This window comes from Phaenicophaeus curvirostris, chromosome 3 (assembly GCF_032191515.1).
Source record: "Phaenicophaeus curvirostris isolate KB17595 chromosome 3, BPBGC_Pcur_1.0, whole genome shotgun sequence".
NCBI lineage: Eukaryota > Metazoa > Chordata > Aves > Cuculiformes > Cuculidae > Phaenicophaeus > Phaenicophaeus curvirostris.
Genome location: NC_091394.1, coordinates 7,441,537 through 7,459,678, shown reverse-complemented (window position 1 = coordinate 7,459,678; position 18,142 = coordinate 7,441,537). Strand labels below are relative to the sequence as shown.

Below are 18,142 nucleotides of genomic sequence, written 5' to 3'. Positions count from 1 at the left end.
CCATCAATCTTTTCCTTGCATTACCAATTACGTTTTCACATGGGAAGTGAAAATTATTCAATGCATTAATCCTAAAATTTTCAGGGAAAAGCACATTTTATTTATTAATACATAGATATAGGTATGATGATTACTGGATATGCTAGTGAGTACTGCGATAAGTGATTTACCTTAGCAATTATCATGAAAAGGCATGAAACTATGACATAATTTGTATATCTTTTCCTTCAGCCTCCTCATTAATCATGATGTTGAACTTAAAATTGTGCTCTGCCAGTAATGGAACCCTACTCTCAATGCTCTTTCACAAATACTATGCCCTGGACTACACTTGGAAATAGAAACAATCCTTTTATTGATTTATGCAGCTTCTCATTTCACTTCCTCAAAAGCAGATGTTGTATTCACAGATGGAAGCAAAGCTGGGGCGATATCGTATCTTCAGTGCAAGTTCAGCCCTTCATCCTTTTGTAGTTCTGCAGCTGCTCTGGGCTTTTCAGTCTTCTCTGCAACAATTTCAATATAGAAAATGCAAGCCTGATTAATTCCATTTGAGAAAACTCAAAATGAAGCATTAATTGCTCACTACTCTGCACTTGTAATAACAAATTTAGTTAGGTAGCCTTTGCAATAACAAATGTAGTAAGATTACCCATTATCTTCCACAGAAATAACTTCCTGAAAAGAGTCTCGAGTAATATTTATCCAACATGTTGGAAAATTAGACATATGTAAGTACCAAATGTCTGGATTTTTTTTCAGTGTTATTTACATGTAAGTGCATCAAGTCCTGAAGAGAAGAAGCCGTCATAATAGTCCATCCACAGCTGACTTTTAGTTTTACTTGCAAACTGTTAATGAGCCAGAATGGCAGCATCTCTGGCTGTAAAGAATTAAAACTTAAAAGATACAATGTCGTAGCCTATATACTGCAAACACAATGTGATGTCTTAAATTCAGAGCACTATTTTTCAGTGTGTTTAGCACTATACATCACATTTTCTAACACCAAACTATTTCAAGGGGTGCAGAGAAGAGCAAAACAATCTGTATTTCACATTCTGTTCAACAATATATACCAAACTAGCTTTTATAAACACCATTTCAGGTTGTTGGAATTTTTAGGGAGCGTGGAATTTCTGAATTTGACTCTGGGAACTGTCTTACTGCATACGTTATCATGTTACGCATGTTTTGTATCCTATAAGTATCCTGTGTAGAACACACCCTGTCTGACACTGGCAGTAGGTGTGAATTCTGCTGTTAATGTGTTACACTGACTCAGAGAGGCAAGCTAATTTTTTTCTAATCCAGATGCCTAGGGAATGACAGTAGATCATCTGGAAAAGGTAAGGATGGAGAGTTAGAGATAACTCCTCTAACCAGCAGCAATGACTGCAGATCTTAAGCTGAGTTAATGACAAGGTGAACCCTACGCTGAGGCCCATCTGCAAGCCTCTAGTTTGAGCAGACATTTGTTTTCTTATTGCTAAAAAAAAAGCCCAGTCTCAGTTACTGGAGAATTCTGTGAGCATTGCAGTAATGGGAGGAGGGAGGAAGGTGTAAAAGACATTGGGGAAAATGCCTGCTGTTGGCCTCCATCAGCTTTTGCAGCTAGGAATTCCTGGAAGAATTACAGCTACAATGGGCCACAAAAACAATCTCATTTTTCTTTTTTTGACTCAAAATGTCAGGGACAGTTAAAATCAGAATGATGGTGATTTCTCTTGAAGTTCTCGGAACAGGAACAGGACTATTTGAACGGTGCCTATCTATCTTCCTGTCTCCAAATCGATACTATATCTTTGCTAATAGGAAACAGTGCATTTAATGGTCAGCATCATGCTTTTTAATAGCAGCTCACTTTTCAGTTCAGACCCATCAAATAACATATTCAAGTTCTACTAGCTCAGGTAGGCAAGAAGTAAAATTGAAATGTACTCAATATTCCTAGTGAAATATGTACATTTTTCGTTTGAAACCTTCCTAAAGGCAAAATAAAGTCTCTGCAAATTCGGAAAAATTCTTAAGACAACACATAGTCTCACTTGGACCTGCTTCTGCCTCATCGCTTCACTTTACTGAGAAGACAGCAAGGCTGCAGCTCATTAGATTACCTGAATTGAGAAAAAGGAGTATAGAGGAAGCAAATGTCAGCTGTAAATATGGTTAGGCTACTAATTAATAATTTCACTTCAACCAGTTGGAGACCAGTTAAACAATGTAAGATTGCAATTATCTATGATAATAGACCGGCAGTATTTAAAGTGTATTTCTATTTTTTGGGGGTATTTTTTTGCAATACATGACTTTGCCATGTTCAAAACCAGGATACTTTCTGAAAAGCAAATGCTCATGCAGAAACTTGTATGGAAGGAACGACCTGTTATGATTGCCTTCATTACTTGAATGCAAGAAGTCCAGTTCTAGTAGCAAACTAAATCCCAGTGCACCTATACAGTGCAGTGCTCACATACAGATACAGAACCTATTGACCGGTGAGAACGGTTGCCAAAGGTTAGCTCTGAAGTCAGTGATAGAAAAAAACCTAACCAAGTTGAAATGGGAGAATATGTTTTGTTGGGGCGGAAATCACGTGGCCTCTGGACCGTCTCCAGAGGCACCGAAATAGCCTGAGCAGAAACAGAGGAAGCGGCTGTGAAAAGTGAGCTCGGGTGGGGTTGGCTCCAATGAACAGTCCGGAGACAGCAACAGCGGTCTTAAATTCGGATCTACATCTGGTCTGTGCCCAAAACTTACTGATTCTTTAACTTGATGCTGCTGATGGACAGCGTCTCCATTCACCTGAAACTTCTTAGCCAGCACTCCTCATACGATAGCACGTTTGACTCTTCTCCAACAAATGGAAGCCAACTTTTCTGATGCCAGTGCAAGCCAGAGAGGATGCCAAGTGTCTCTCCTCGCTGCATATCTGTGCTGGCTGCCAGCTGCCACTTCTCTATCATATTAAACATAAGCTGCTTTTTATTTACTGATCTCCTCACAGCTTGCTGTCCCCTCAATTATAATCTGTCATTTCATGTTGAAGTAGCTAAGTACTAACTCTCACCTATCCAATTTGTTACCTTTACCCATATGCAAGATTTGAAAACAAGCACTTAATAGCATTTTCCAGTTTTCTAAAAGGATCAGTTCTGAGCCCCTCACCACAAGAAGGATGTTGAGGCTCTGGAGAGAGTCCAGAGAAGAGCAACGAAGCTGGGGAAGGGGCTGGAGAACAGGCCTTATGAGGAGCGGCTGAGAGAGCTGGGGGTGTTTAGCCTGGAGAAGAGGAGGCTGAGGGGAGACCTCATTGCTCTCTACAACTACCTGAAAGGAGGTTGTGGAGAGGAGGGAGCTGGGCTCTTCTCCCGAGTGACAGGGGACAGGACAAGAGGGAATGGCCTCAAGCTCCGCCAGGGGAGGTTTAGGCTGGACATTAGGAAAAAAATTTTCACAGAAATGGTCACTGGGCACTGGCAGAGGCTGCCCAGGGAGGGGGTTGAGTCACCTTCCCTGGAGGTGTTTAAGGGACGGGTGGATGAGGCACTGAGGGACATAGTTTAGTATTTGATAGGAATGGTTGGACTTGATGATCTGGTGGGTCGCTTCCAACCTGATGATTCTATGATTCTATGATCCACGCAAGCTTCTGCAGGAGTACCTAACTTTTCTCCTTCAAGTCCCTCCTTAAAACTCTTGCAAAAGTTCTGGCAAAGGTCAAGTTGCTTATATGCTATGAGTTCTGACAATCATGGTTACCATTTTACTAGTTATTTCCATGTGCTCTGCTGCCCATTGAAATGCATCTTTCATCACTTGCCTTGTATTTAGGCTGCAAAGCTGAAGGGAGGGAATCACATCTTTTTTGTTTTGCTCTGCCCCCCTCTCACTCTGGAGGATGCCACCACCTGTATTTAAGTAACCTCCAAGCTGTGGCAGCATTATGGTTGTTCCAGTCCTAACAGTAGTATTAAGGACTGGAGTAGAGAACAAACGGTATTTACAGGTCACAGACATTTCTGTCCAGATTTGTTTGAGAAGGGGAAAAAAAAGAAAAGAATAAGCAAGATCATTAGTTATTTATTTAAAGGGCAACAGAAAGGATACATTTTTTACAAAGTTGTGGCCATGCCAAATTTCAAGCCCAGATTTTAGAAATACGACTACTTGCAAAGGGAAAAAAGAGGGACCAGGGTCTCTGAAATGTTCCTTTGTGTTTTGCCTATGCCTAGCAAGAAGAAAGTGAATCTACACATGTGATAGAGTGGCCAGTTACTCCTGATCTCATTTATGGCTTTTTTTTGCATGGATAAATTATCCGTAAGTCATCTCAAGTGACAAATGTCACCTTAAATCATGTCATCTGAATTACTAGGAGAAGGTTCATGTTTGAAAACAAGGGAAAGCAAAAGGGTTGTTTGGGTAACTTTTAAAAGTTCCATTAAATGAAGAAGAAAAAGCACTGAGACCATGAGCTTTTTATAAGACCTTCCTATTTGATGGCCCCATTTTAAACTAGTTGATTAAAAGGTGAAGCACTGTACCATCATCTAACGGAATTTACTTTAGAAGGACTGTACTAAGAGAGTCAGCACCATGGGAAGCTAAAAAGGAATTCAAGACCAGAATAAATCAAAAAATCTTTCTCTACCAGCTTTTGATTTCTGAGGTCCATGCCTCGGTCATAGCCTGTATAACGACTACGCACTTTTGTCTGACTCCCAATTTTCCTTTTCAAGTTTAAGTTTAAAAATAACAGGAAGAGTAAAATCTTTTGCTCTCTGACTGAAATTCAAACCGGAGTACCTTTTTCAAGAGCATAGTTTTATCAAGTACTGGTACATAAATCAGTTTGGAAGGAGGAAGTGGAATTACACTAACAAGCTTAAAAAAATTACAGGAAACTAAGTGGGAAAAGGGTTTCCTATGTTATTTCCTTATGCAGAGTGAAGAACAGCACCAATAGGATGTTTTCTAATGTATCATTTTCCAAATCCCTTGGAATGAAACTTGAACTCTAGTTCAAGCTGTTAGTAGAGACCACCTGGAAATACCTTTCAATGCCAAAACATGCACATGCACCTCTCTGTTCAAAGTAACTCTCAGAAACGTTACTATTTGCAACCACTTTTAAGGTAACGACATAATGTTAAATAATATGTTTCAAACTTGCATTATATCAAATCCTGAATCCTTTGCTCAGATAAGAAGTCTGACTTTCATTGGTTTTGATTAAAAAGACTGGGGGTCTATTTGGTGTTAAAGCTAATGGAAAAAAAAGTTTCACTGATGTCAGTGAGAACAACCAAGGAAGAACTAAAATTTCATGTTCACAATAGTGCCCGAATCTGTGATACGGATTTGAGAAAGCACTTATCTGTGTGATAAAGTGCCTATACCTGATAATGCTAGCACTTTGCAACAACATTCAATTCCAAGCACAAATGCTGCTTTCTCAGTAGTTAAATACTTGAATTGCCTCACAAGTCACATTACTTACAACTCAAATCAGCAAAATTCATCTGCTAAATGGTAGAATAAAAGCATGCCTACAAAAATGCAGAAGCTCAGTTTGAAAAATCCACCTTTAGATGATTAAGTGGTTAATGTAATGAAGCTAAGATTATTGATTACAGTGGAGAATTACAAGGACTGCATGACTAAAACAAGGTCTCACTGTTTTTCTCCACATCTGAAGACAGACACGATTTTGAAGAAGTTATTCATTTAAAAAGAAAAAAGAAGACTATATGTCTGTGTTTTTAAGATATTTTTTAAGATGCCACGCATATGACAGTTTTTGTCTAAAAATTTAAGTAAACAAGATGTAATGATAGCTCTGTTTACAAATGGTGGAGAATGAGACCTTTGCCAGAGATTAATACACAAAATGTCAATAATTTGCTTTCTCTGTCATTGGTGAAAACTAAGAGATCTGTCCCATGTTTGGCCAGAAGAAATGAGGTCTCTTTCACCTGCACGAGGAGATTCCAAAGCATTCAGCAGCCTGCTGCTATGTACAAGCACTGAGTGCATGGGTCTCCTGGGCACCATTTCCAGCCATGCTAAAACAAATAAAGATTGGTGTAGTCACTACCAGATGCTCCGGAAGAGTGGGATGGGCTGCAGAACTAGGGAGGTGCAGATGTTCCTACTGAAAAGCAGGTGATTTCAGCATCTGAGGACCTCTGTCATGAAGGCTTTCCTAAGGGAGCCTGTTATCACTCTGAACAGTGCTCAGACTAGGAGAAGTCTGGCTAGAAAGCTGCCTGGAGGAGAGAGACCTGGTTGACAGCAACTGAACATGAGCCAGCAGTGGCCCAGGTGGCCAAGAAGGCCAATGGCATCTTGGCTTGGATCAGAAACGGCGTGGTCAGCAGGTCCAGGGAGGTTCTTCTCCCTCTGGACTCGGCACTGGTGAGACCGCTCCTCGAATCCTGTGTTCAGTTCTGGGCCCCTCACCACAAGAAGGATGTTGAGGCTCTGGAGTGAGTCCAGAGAAGAGCAACGAAGCTGGTGAAGGGGCTGGAGAACAGGCCTTATGAGGAGCGGCTGAGAGAGCTGGGGGTGTTTAGCCTGGAGAAGGCTGAGGGGAGACCTCATTGCTCTCTAAAACTACCTGAAAGGAGGTTGTGGAGAGGAGGGTGCTGGCCTCTTCTCCCAAGTGATGGGGGACAGGACAAGAGGGAATGGCCTCAAGCTCCACCAGGGGAGATTTAGGCTGGACATTAGGAAAAAATTTCTCACAGAAAGGGTCATTGGGCACTGGCAGAGGCTGCCCAGGGAGGTGGTTGAGTCACCTTCCCTGGAGGTGTTTAAGGCCCGGGTGGATGAGGTGCTGAGGGGCATGGTTGAGTGTTTGATAGGAATGGTTGGACTCGATGATCCGGTGGGTCTCTTCCAACCTGGTTATTCTATGATTCTATGATTCTATTATTCTATGAACTACATACAGAAAAATAGGCTATGGGTTTTTCTCTTCAGCATGCAGGCATATTGAATCTTCAGCCACTCTTCTGGGTTGTTATTCAAATTATGCCTGAAAGGACCTTGCGCTTCTTGCTCCCATACATGGGTTTTATAGTGAAATAGCAACCAAATGCAACACCTTGTTATTCAGTCATATGTCGTTATTTGCTTTTAGTAGGAAAAAGGTAACTCAGGCATGCATAGCTAACTATCTCTGCTCAGAAGAGCAAATGTATAGTGAACAAGAAATAGCACGACTCTATGATGACACGTGTCTTCAGTGCAGCCATAAAGAATAACTCGAGACAAAATCACAGAAATTTGATTCTTGTGCCGTGAAGCCTTAAGAGTAGAGGACTCATGGAAATCTTCTATGAATTGGGCAAAAGTCTGGCTTGGAACATCCTGAAAACAACATAGACCTTCCCTAAAAAGATTGGGAGCTGCTAGTGAACATGTAAATGATAAAACAGGCCAGGTTTGGCCTTTATCAGTATTCATCAGTGAAATGGGGCATGACAGAACTAGGCAGTCTTACTCCATTAACATCTGTTTGAGAGCTACCCAGATCACCAAGATTTCTTTTTAATTTTTGCAACACTATTTTCACACCTGAAAAAAAGTATGCCTAGAACATATGGAGACAGAAATGGAAAAAAAATCCTATGCTGCAGCTTACAACAAAACAAAGAAGGAAGAAAAGACCATTGAGATATCTCCTTGAGCAGCAAGGGCTGAGACAGAAATTTGAACATCAGTTATTATTCCATAATGAGCATAAAAACCTCAGGAACAGCCGTGAGGTGGTCAATAAGGTCCAAGTGAGAATTTTAGCAGGGTGCTGGTTAATATATGGGTGATGATTACGCAAAAAGCAGTGTCAGTGATGGTGATGGGGCCTGACTGTATGTCATTGAGAAGCAAGTCCAGAGAGGACCTCCCTCTCGACAAGATATTTAATTCTTCAGATAGGATAGTCTAACATACAGAAATTACACGTGCACTTGGGATGAGAAATTACCTGCACAACAGTGTAGACTCTGAGTCTGGACTTGAGACTGGGAGTGCATCATAGCTGGGGGGAAGAGTAGGAGGTGGCTAACAGCCACGAGATGATTATTGCAATCAAGACTATTGCCTAGATACCCACCAGTGATTCATTCTTATTTTTCCAAATCAACATTTTATTGTGTTTCTCCACCCCATCACCCCATAAATTCTATGTGGATTTATTGACTGCCAATACAACTTATTTTCCCACTTTTCTGGTTACGAGTTTGGCCCAGTGTTCCTTAAGTATTAAGTAACAGGTTTCAGAAATTGAATGTTGCCCTTTTCTGCCAGAAGGCATGTGGCACGAGGGTTTTTCTACCACCTGTCTATGAAAATATTTTGAAAGTGCATAGTTAAAAATCATTACTGCAGTCAAACAGTTGGAGTCTTTAGTTTCCAAGGAAAGCAAAGACTGCAAGATAGAGTATACTGAAAAAGGCCATTAATAAAATCGGACTTTGGTTCTTAGAACTTTGTCTGTCTTCCCTCCAGAAACAGAAAGATGGCAAGAAAAGGGTCTCTTATGCAGAAGCGATCTTAAAACTTAAAATACTGCAATAAATTATTTATTTAGATACCTGCTGTCCTCCACTAAAAAGTCTCTGATAAACTGGCATCATTGTTTATTCTGTTATCGCTGATGAAAGCTATTTGATTATAGCTATAAAAAAATCTCTATAAAATATTAAATAAAAAACACATGTTGCGGCAGAGGCCTTTAGAAATAAAAAACATTTTAAACATACTTTGAAGACAGCTTAATTCCATTGTTTTCTTTTAAGCTGAAAGGGGAAGTACTGCATTGTTCCAAGACTGGAGAATCACAGATATGTTAGTTACCAGTAATTAGAGTTCTTGTTATACTTACAGCACAATGATCATACCCACTAGGAATAGAAAAATGCAGTTATCCCTGGTTTTCCATTATCATTGCAGGCAGGGACAGTAATATTCACACATACTGTGGTGATTCAGATTATTCTGGTTTGTATTATATAAAACATCTTGGAGAGGTTGCACAGTGCAAGGTGGTGATATGAGAAGAGAAGCAGACTTTGACAGCTGAAAAATGTCTTTCCAGAGCAAATAAAGTGCCCAGATTCACAGGTCGATATATAAAGCACAGCAACCACCAGCAAGATTGTGTGCTTCTCCTAGGAAGGGATCACAAATGTTACTAGTTAAAACCCCATAGTCCTTAATAATCAACATGGTGAAATTGCTAGAAGAACACAAAACACCACTTTTCTCCACGAGACATGGCCACTGAATGAGCATCCAAGCCAAACTCAGTCCTCAGGGAACATTCCCAACAAGGTTTAAGGAAAATTCATCTGCTTATTCTAGGTCAGACATGCCCATAAATGAAGCCTGGTGGATACATTCATATTAAAATGCACTTAATCATCTAATTAATGGTCTACTTTAAGAATAATACAGGATAAAATCTCTCTCGTATTCAAAAGTAATATGACTCTAATATGCATTGTAGTAAGCAGACCATGAGCATAATCAGCACTACTAGTCTCTTGTAACCTACCCAAAATTATTTATCAGAGTTGCCTCTCTGTGCTCCTAGCAGTAGGGCTACTGCTTGAAGATAATTAATTATAACTTGTAGACATGTAAAATACACCCAGCAAAACATAAACTAAAGGTAGAAGACCCTCACTAAAATGTAGATTCTTGCCACATTTATCATTTATTGTACTCCCTGTACCCTCTAAACATTGAGAATGGAAATGATCGCAAATAGTATCTGACAGCCAAATATCTCATTTTAGCATAAGCATCAACTATTCAGATGCCTCTGTGTTACTTGCTTTGAAATAAAAAATTAGAATCTTGTGAGGTATGAGAAGGTGTTCAAGGCCAGGCTGGAGGGGCCCTTGGGCAGCCTGATCTAGTGGGATGTGTCCCTGCCCATTGCAGGGGGCGTTGGAACTAGATGATCTTTAAGGTCCCTTCCAACCCAAACTATTCTATGATTCTAGTGAGAGGAGGGAAGTCAGGGTGCCAGTTTCCATTCCACAGACTCGAACAACTTATGATACTGGATCCCATAATAAAGCATCTTTTTTTGCTTTAGTAGTATACAGTTACTTATTTGCTGGAGGCTACTATTTAATTTATATTTACATGTATCTCAGAGCTGTCATTAAAACACAATCTTTATACCATGCGTATTATCCTATTCAAAATAACTATACATATGTAGTCTTAAACAGACAGGAATTTCCAAGGACCTTAGTGTATAACAGGCATTCTTACATCATGTGTCTGAAATGCAGATATATCTGGGATGGACTGCTGTGCTCTATCTGGTTCAGAGCAGCATTAATTCTTCATCCAGATTAATAGATCTAATTCTCAGTAACAGTACGGCCCCTTTATGCTGCTCTGCCAATATAAAGTCATCCTAAAGGGGATAAAAGTACATAGAAGGAATAACTTCTGCACACATGGCTTCCCTCAGAGCACAGAGTTGAGGAAGTAGGATAAATTAAAATATCCTAGAACAATCTCAGCTCTGAGCACAAACCAGATCTTGTTGGCATCATCAAAATATGGACGAAGTAAAATAAACCTCTGCTATCACTCCAAGTGAAAAAGAACTGGGAACTGGCCCATTGGGGTTCACTGGTAATTTTGAGGATGTTAGATCGCAAGGTGCAATTGTCCAAATGGAGACTGATCAGGACTGTTGTGACTCAGTTTTGCTCTTGCAAGAAGCACTCACAATTAGTATTCTTGAATGACTCGCACCAAGACCAACCATTTGTTCAAAGTTGCTGCAAAACATTAACTTGAGTATCATCTAACCAAATAAGTTCGATCTGGAAAAGACAGCATTTTGTCACTCACTTCCAGGAGAAGTCCACCTTCTTGTACAGCAGCCTTGTTAGATACGTTGTCTTCTTTGATGGTTTGGCCAACTTGCTTCTTAAAGTGCTTCTCTTGAATGGCTGTCGGAAAGAATTATTACCAATTTAGAAATCATAATGATTAGGGCTGCCAGACTAAAATTCTTATTTAGGCACTTAATATGCACTGATTTAATTGGGAGTTAAAGTCTTTGGGAGTTAAAGTCTTTGCGGTCTGGATCTCAGTTACTGACAACTTTCTTTTGTCGTGAGTGAGATAGATACATATTTGGCAATCCAGATGGTTTTTATGTGAAATATCTATCACATTTTTATTGAACATATTTTTTCCATTAGCAAGCTCTACAGAAAGTAACAACCAAAATCCACAGGAAAGAAACAAAAGAAAGTTAGCAAGTTGTTTTGTTTGTAAAAATATGTATTATGACAACATAAAGATATGCCTATATAGGCATTTCAGAAGACAAGAGACTGAAATAAGTTTCCTATTTTCAGTGTTGGTCTTCTTGGCATCTTATTATTTTCAGTCTCACTTTACCCTATTCACTGCTGTGAGTCTGAGCCTGATTGTAAGATTCAAGGGAATGTTCTTAAACTGTTTCATTTTTAGACAGAGATTTAAAGGGCTTTTTTAGCATTGCATTTACTACATGTAATTCAAGAAAATCTCTCACTGTGGATTAAAATTGCATCTATTTTTCTGAATAATAATCTTCATGAGAGTCAAAACTGGTGAGTGGTCTTCCTGCACACGAGTTAGCATTGCTTAATCTGAAATAACTTTGAATACTCAGATTAAAGTTTTCATATCAATGCATCCCACAGAAAAATCCCTGAAATACAATTCCATTCCTGAAGACAATTTTGAGGTGCTAAGGGGTTATGGTTTAGTGTTTGATAGGAATGGTTGGACTCGATGATCTGGTGGGTCTCTTCCAACCTGGTTATTCTATGATTCTATGATAATAAAAGAATTTCTGAGAAGGCAGACATCACTTGATAACATTTGGCTTTTGCATCATCTAGGGAGCATGACAGGAACTTGTCTTTATCATTTGGTCAGTGAAAATGAAGGAGTTGGCTTCAGCCTTATTGCCCCTTCCCAGAGACGGGTCATACCCCAGTAGCAAACAGAAATTCAGTTTTCTGCTTGTTCGCCTTTCAACAGAGAGAATGAGAGAGCAGAGCATACCAGTGAGATTAGCTGGGACATTCAATACACATTGTCCCTTCCAGCTAAAGGAAAGCTGGAGCAGCCACAGGCAGAGATGGTTAATCCAAACAAAAGAAGGGTTAGGATGGAAAGGAGTAGTTAATACCAAATCAGACTAACAAGAGACAGCCAGTGAGCCTCTGATGCTGATTTAATTTTTTAGGAAGATACCAAATTAAGAAAAAGGTCTACATTTTAAAATTACTTGAATAATATTTGTTGCAAATGATCGAGGAGAAGATCAAAATGGAGTCACTTCTTTTCCAGAGGGCAGTGCAAGAGCCCCTTTCCAATGTGACAGCCTAGTGAGGGACTGTTGCAAGATACATCAGTGTTTTACAGCAGATGATGGCAATGCAGAACCACACTGACTGAACATTTGTGATGTTTTTTTGCTTACTTTGTAAATATTTGCCTCCAGTGATAATGTCGGTCACTACCCCATAGCGTTCATCTCTAATATATAATTAGATGTAATAAATCCCTCCCCTGGGCATGGGAAAACACATCAGAAAAATCCCAAACTGCCGAAAACAGATCCCTACCCAAGTTTTCCAGCCAAAACAATTCTGTGATTTCAGACTTGTCAGCTAGGCTGCTATGAACAGGACACAGGGATTATTTACTCAGCATTTTTATTTTGGCACAACTTTGGAACTCATTAGGAAGATGTCACTTTACCCCGCCCCAACCAGCCAAGCCTTCTGCTATGCCTCTCCATAAGAACAGACATATGGACACTCCTGACAATAATTTTTAAAGCCCGGCCCCTATTCCGATGGCTTCTCCTAGAGTTTCCTCCATCAGAAAAGATGTTTTTGTAATTACCGACACAGTGGTTTGCAGTCCTTGTGCAGGTTAAAGGACAGACAGGGAGGGGTGAGAGGAAACGAAGGTTTATTTTTTTGATGTGTTCCTTCAGTGTTATGAAAATTCCACCAGTTTGAACTTCAGCACTAGTGGAAACTATTATTTTACCCAACTGAGCGGGCCAGAGCTCCCTGCTTGTTTGTTAGCCTTCAGGCTCACACAAACACAGCAGCAGAAGCACAAGAGACGTTTGTTCCACAGCTCATCTGGCTACTATAAATTCCATCTCCAAATGGAAAGTATTTTAATGTTATTGTGCCAGCTAGAGTTACCCGTACATTAGGCCACACACATCCGTTTCATAACATACTCTACTTGTTGGCATAGACTGCAAGGAGACCTACTGCACCATCAAAGACAAATGATACCCTTTGTGCCAAGAAGCAAGAGCTCTTCAGGGACAGGGACATTTTTTCCTTATACCTGAAGCAGCAGAGCCACTGCTTGCTGTTCACTTTTGTTCTCCCTGCCTTGCATTGGAACTACTCAATTAATTCACCCAGGGCTTGGCTGATACTGCAGTGACAGCTCAGAAGAGATGATACTGATGGTGATAGCCTCTCACCTGGAGAAAGAGCAAGAAAGGCAGATCTCCAGAATGGATGAGGCAGAGGAAAAGCCAGACATGATGGGGTGAGGAGGAGAGACTTCAAGATGTTATCTGATTAGCAGGAAAACAGGGAAAACAGAGCAGCCTAACAATATCCCTGTCACCACCAAGAATCAAGTGGGAGAACTGAAGGAAAGTAAGCGTTGGTTATGATGGGTGGCTTCATAGCAAAGACTGATGCCAAGGCAGCTGTTTTCAGGCTTAGGCATCACATTAATGGTGGCCCTCTGAAGCAAAGGTGAAGCCTATGATGATGAAAACAAATGAAAGGCTGGAGAATGCAGGAGTACTGTCTCTAGTAGGCGGGGAGGAACAAGCTTAGGAAACTTAAAAAATAACAAACAGCAAAACATGACTCAGTGACCTAAGGGGAAAACTTCTGGCTGCTGGAGTTCCCTTATATCAAGAACAGGGCAAGAAAAAAACCTGATATTGCAGGCAGTCTGATGAATGCTACTGGCTGAAAAAAAAAACAACCAATCCCCCCCCAAAAAGGAAAGTTTTAGCTTTATGGAGCACTGGATATCTTTCTATGGGAGAGGCAACTCTTTGGACTAGATCGTCAGCAACGCAGCATAGAGCGGTCACCTATTATTTTCAAAACTGGCAAACTGAAGAGATGGGAAACAGGAACAGCAGAGACCTTTCTCTGAGCACAACTTATCCAGCCTGCACTTCCAGAACACAAAATAAAACAGAAGATGGAGCTGTTCTGCCAAAGATGATGAATGAGCATATTGATACCATAAGGTGATAAATAGAAGATACACAAGTACCAGGGCTGACAGTTGTGCAAGGTCGTGTGATCTAAGGAGCATGGTGCAATCCCAGTCAACATTAAAACCCCACAGGTTTGGAAACACTGGATCCTACAGAAGGACAACTCTGTGGAAGTATACAGGGCAGGGAGGGAGGGGGTTAGGATGGGGGGAAAAAAAGGCTGGGAAAATGAAGAAAACTGGGCAGTACAATTCCCTGAAAGAAGGGTCAAATATCTGAGTACATTGTTCCAATTTCTAGTCTAAAAGAGGTGAAAAGAGTGGAAATAAGAAAAAAAAATGTAGAGTTAGAATTGTCAGATAATTAATGCAAGGAAAAAAGTCCACAAAAGGGATGATATGTTTGGCTGAATGGAGTATGGGACTGTCTCAGATAGTGCTGCTGAGCTCTTCACAGATGCATTGTCTCTCCCTAGAACACTGTAAAAAAACTGACATCTCTTTTGAACCTCCAGTTCTGATACAAGCATCACTATCTGTATTTGCAGACCCTTTGGCTTGAAAATCAAATCTGGAATATTGTACAGAAGAGAAAAGCTGCCTCACTCTTTAAAGTCTATAGAAGAAGAATGATGAAACCAGCCGTTCCCTTTCCCCCAGAAATAATAGAACATTTATTCATTGCAGAACACTCTTTAGTTCAGAGGGATGGAAATTCCAGGACTCCAGTAAAACTGTACTTTTTAAACCTATAGGATTACATTCCCCGAAGTGTTTCTGTACCTCTTCCCACTAAAGTACAACCTTCTTTCTGCAGAAAACAATCAGCAAAATTACCTGCTGAGCTAAGCTCTGTAATAAACTAATGCACGATCAAACTGTGCCCCAGCCATCCCAGAGGCATTCCACTTGTCAGGCTACCTGCATCAAGCAACAGCACAGGCGAGATGAGCAGTGAAGGGATGCTGTTTCTTATGTGAACACCCTCCCTGGATTCATTTGAGGTGTAAGAAGGGGACAGCACTGTCTTCTTCAGACTCGGTATGATGCAGGCATACCAGTTTCAAGCCTTTCTACGAGGAGCAGCTGTGAGACCATTTCTCTCCAGTGATGCTCAGGGGATAAATCATTTCTTAAAATGGGCACACGAAAACTCTCAAATCTAGCTTGCGGGTTCAGAGATAATGCTTTATGAATATGAGTCTTACTTTTGGTAGCTGTTAGTTGAAAGGAAGTGAAAACAGGGTCTTTCTTCCTGGATCTTCAAGCTGCAGGAAGAATCAGCTATTCGTGTTACCCTGAATGCTAAGAAAACAAAACAAAACAACTAGGAAACACTTGGTAGGAGCAATTCTGCTTAACTAACCTACAGCCATGAACTGAAATGGTCTGTTTCCTCTTGCTGTGTTGCAGAGAACACCGAGTCACAATAAGGACAGCACGCATTAGATGCATGCTGAAAATAAACAACATACAACACGAAGGACAGTTATTACACATTGCCAAATAATATGAAAGGGGTGTTCGTACTCTGAAATGCCACAACATACAGATTGCACAAATGCTTTCAGAAAAGAGATCAGCATCAAAATGCACCCTCTGAATAAAAGATGTATGGTGCTCAGTCCTGTTGTGGAGGCTACGAGAACGCCAGATGAAATTACGCTAGCAATAATGAAAAGTTTTCCTTCCCAACTTAGCGGTTTTCTCAGTCTGCTTCTTCTTAAGAGATGCTTTGAAATCTGACTGCCCTTTGAAGTTTCTCAAGTACAGCATGACATTTATTTAAGGTACAACCCCAACTGTTTGCTTTCCAGATCCTGTCCCCTCTTTCTTCCAGAACCACTTTTCCCCTTCTCCAGCGACCCTCATCCATTTTCCCCCACGCGTGTGAGGGGCATCAAAGAGATGCCACTGCCTGACAACCCTCCTCTCTCCGTAGCCCTTACACGGGCTGGCGGGGCCATCTCAGCCCCGCTGAGACCCCAGCCCGAGACCCCAGCCCACATTCCCCACCCTGTCCGGAGGGGACCTTTTGAAGTGTAGGTGAGGGGGAGGAGAAGTCCCTGCTGTGGAGGAGGCAGACTGCTGACTAACCCCATCCCCGCTGTCACGCAAACCTCACCGCCTGTCAATCTCCCAGCAGCTCTGACAGGGGCCTGGCGCCCGTTCAAACCCTTGCGTGCGAGCAGACGAGCCGCATTACCCTATGAAGTATTTCATAATAACAACAGCTGTTAAATATTGATGACTCCTGGCAAGCGCTGAATGCTTTTCGAGGAGGTTAAGCCTTCGTGTAATGGAATCTAATTCCTCATTATATACTGTATCACATATCTGGAAGTTGCCTAAAAAAAGCAAAGGGGCTTAAAGGAAAGAATCAGAAAAATAACTCTTGTGCAGCAGGGAGAGGGATAAAACCTGCAGTGTGAAAGGTGAGGAGTGTTTCCCCGAAGTCCAATCCTTCTGCAAACAGTAAAAAATCCTGCCAGAGCGATCATGAAAATGGTTGGTTTCGCTGTACTCCACTGGACGGGTTTGTCTTTTTTAGAAATTATTGCAAATGAGATAAACTTTCTGAAATGGCAATCCAGCAGCCGCTGCTGTCTGTGTATCTAAGAGTACATATGGAAATTATCTCTACAGAAAAACATGGAAAAGAGGGAGAAATCTCACATTCCTATAGTTTTCCTAGGAGCATCAGCCCTAAGAGATCTGGCTCGTTAGAGGATTTCATGGTGATTAGACAAGATATTAAGGATGAGATCTCAGGGAGTGTTTCCAGCAGGCAAGAAAGGGAGACGAGTGAGCCTCTTGCCTTGGGCAATCCTGCTGTGCTCTCCTCCAAAAATCCCTGCTTTTCCTCACGCTGCCCTCTAAAATATGTCAGTCTGATCATTTCCCTCTTGACCTGCTCAGCAAGGTTGTGTAAGGAAGGGAACTGGTTTGGGGCAGGAGTTCATGATCAACAGACCAAGTCTTTGGGACAAAGCTAGTGTGCCATCAGGGCAGGTAGTAAAGGGGGTCCAGCCAAAAGGCAGCACCAGACTCAGGGTGTTGGTAAAAAAGAAGCAGCAAAAACTGAGGGCATCTTGGGGAGATGACCAAGTCAGGGTGTTTTTTTCTTGCATGTGAGAAGGAGGTCTGTGTGCCTTTGGGGACTACAATTTAGATGAGGAATGCTGAGAAGCTGAAAGCATTACCTTTTCATGTTCCGTTGTGCTGCGGTGCAAGGAGTTCTGCGAATCTTTAGGAAAGATTTTTACCTGTGGGAAACCCAGGCCTATTTATTGAGCTGGGATAAGGAATCACAGAAACTTAGAAAGTTGTAGGCTGGAAGGGACCTTTGAGGGTCATCTGCCTTACCCTATCCTGATCAAAATAGAGGCAACTTTAGTTAGGAGGTTGCTCAGGGCTTTCGTTGAGTATCCCCAGTAACGGACTTTTCACATTTCCTCCAGGAAAAATGTCATTGTTTAGTTACAAACAGGATTAGTTTTGTAAGGTAAGAGCTGCTTATGGATCCAGGTGAATGAGCGTTAGGATAACTTCTGGATGGACACTTCTTGTTTCCACTATTTTTGGTCTGTAAAATGTGTAGAATAATTTAAAAAATCCTGAAAATGGTTAAGTGGCTGTCACAAAAAGTGTGTGTATATGGAAAATATATGAATTATCAGCTGTTCTTATAATTTTTTTTGATGGTTTGTTCCATCTGTATGTTACACAAGTGGCTCACAAGAAACAACCTTATATGTCATGTTTTTATGTAGTCTGGGATTGTAGCATCTCCCTTTCCCCATAACTTCTGAGGGATCAC

At 41.0% G+C, this 18,142-nt stretch overlaps 1 protein-coding gene across 1 annotated transcript in view; it reads right to left on the bottom strand.

The window, feature by feature from the left end:
* Nucleotides 1–18,142, bottom strand: part of AHRR (aryl hydrocarbon receptor repressor) — a 69,282-nt gene that overhangs the window by 18,021 nt on the left and 33,119 nt on the right. Inside the window, exon 3 of the mRNA XM_069853037.1 lies at nucleotides 10,891–10,991. Coding sequence (XP_069709138.1) covers nucleotides 10,891–10,991 — 101 coding nt within the window. The remainder of the gene's footprint in view (nucleotides 1–10,890; nucleotides 10,992–18,142) is intronic.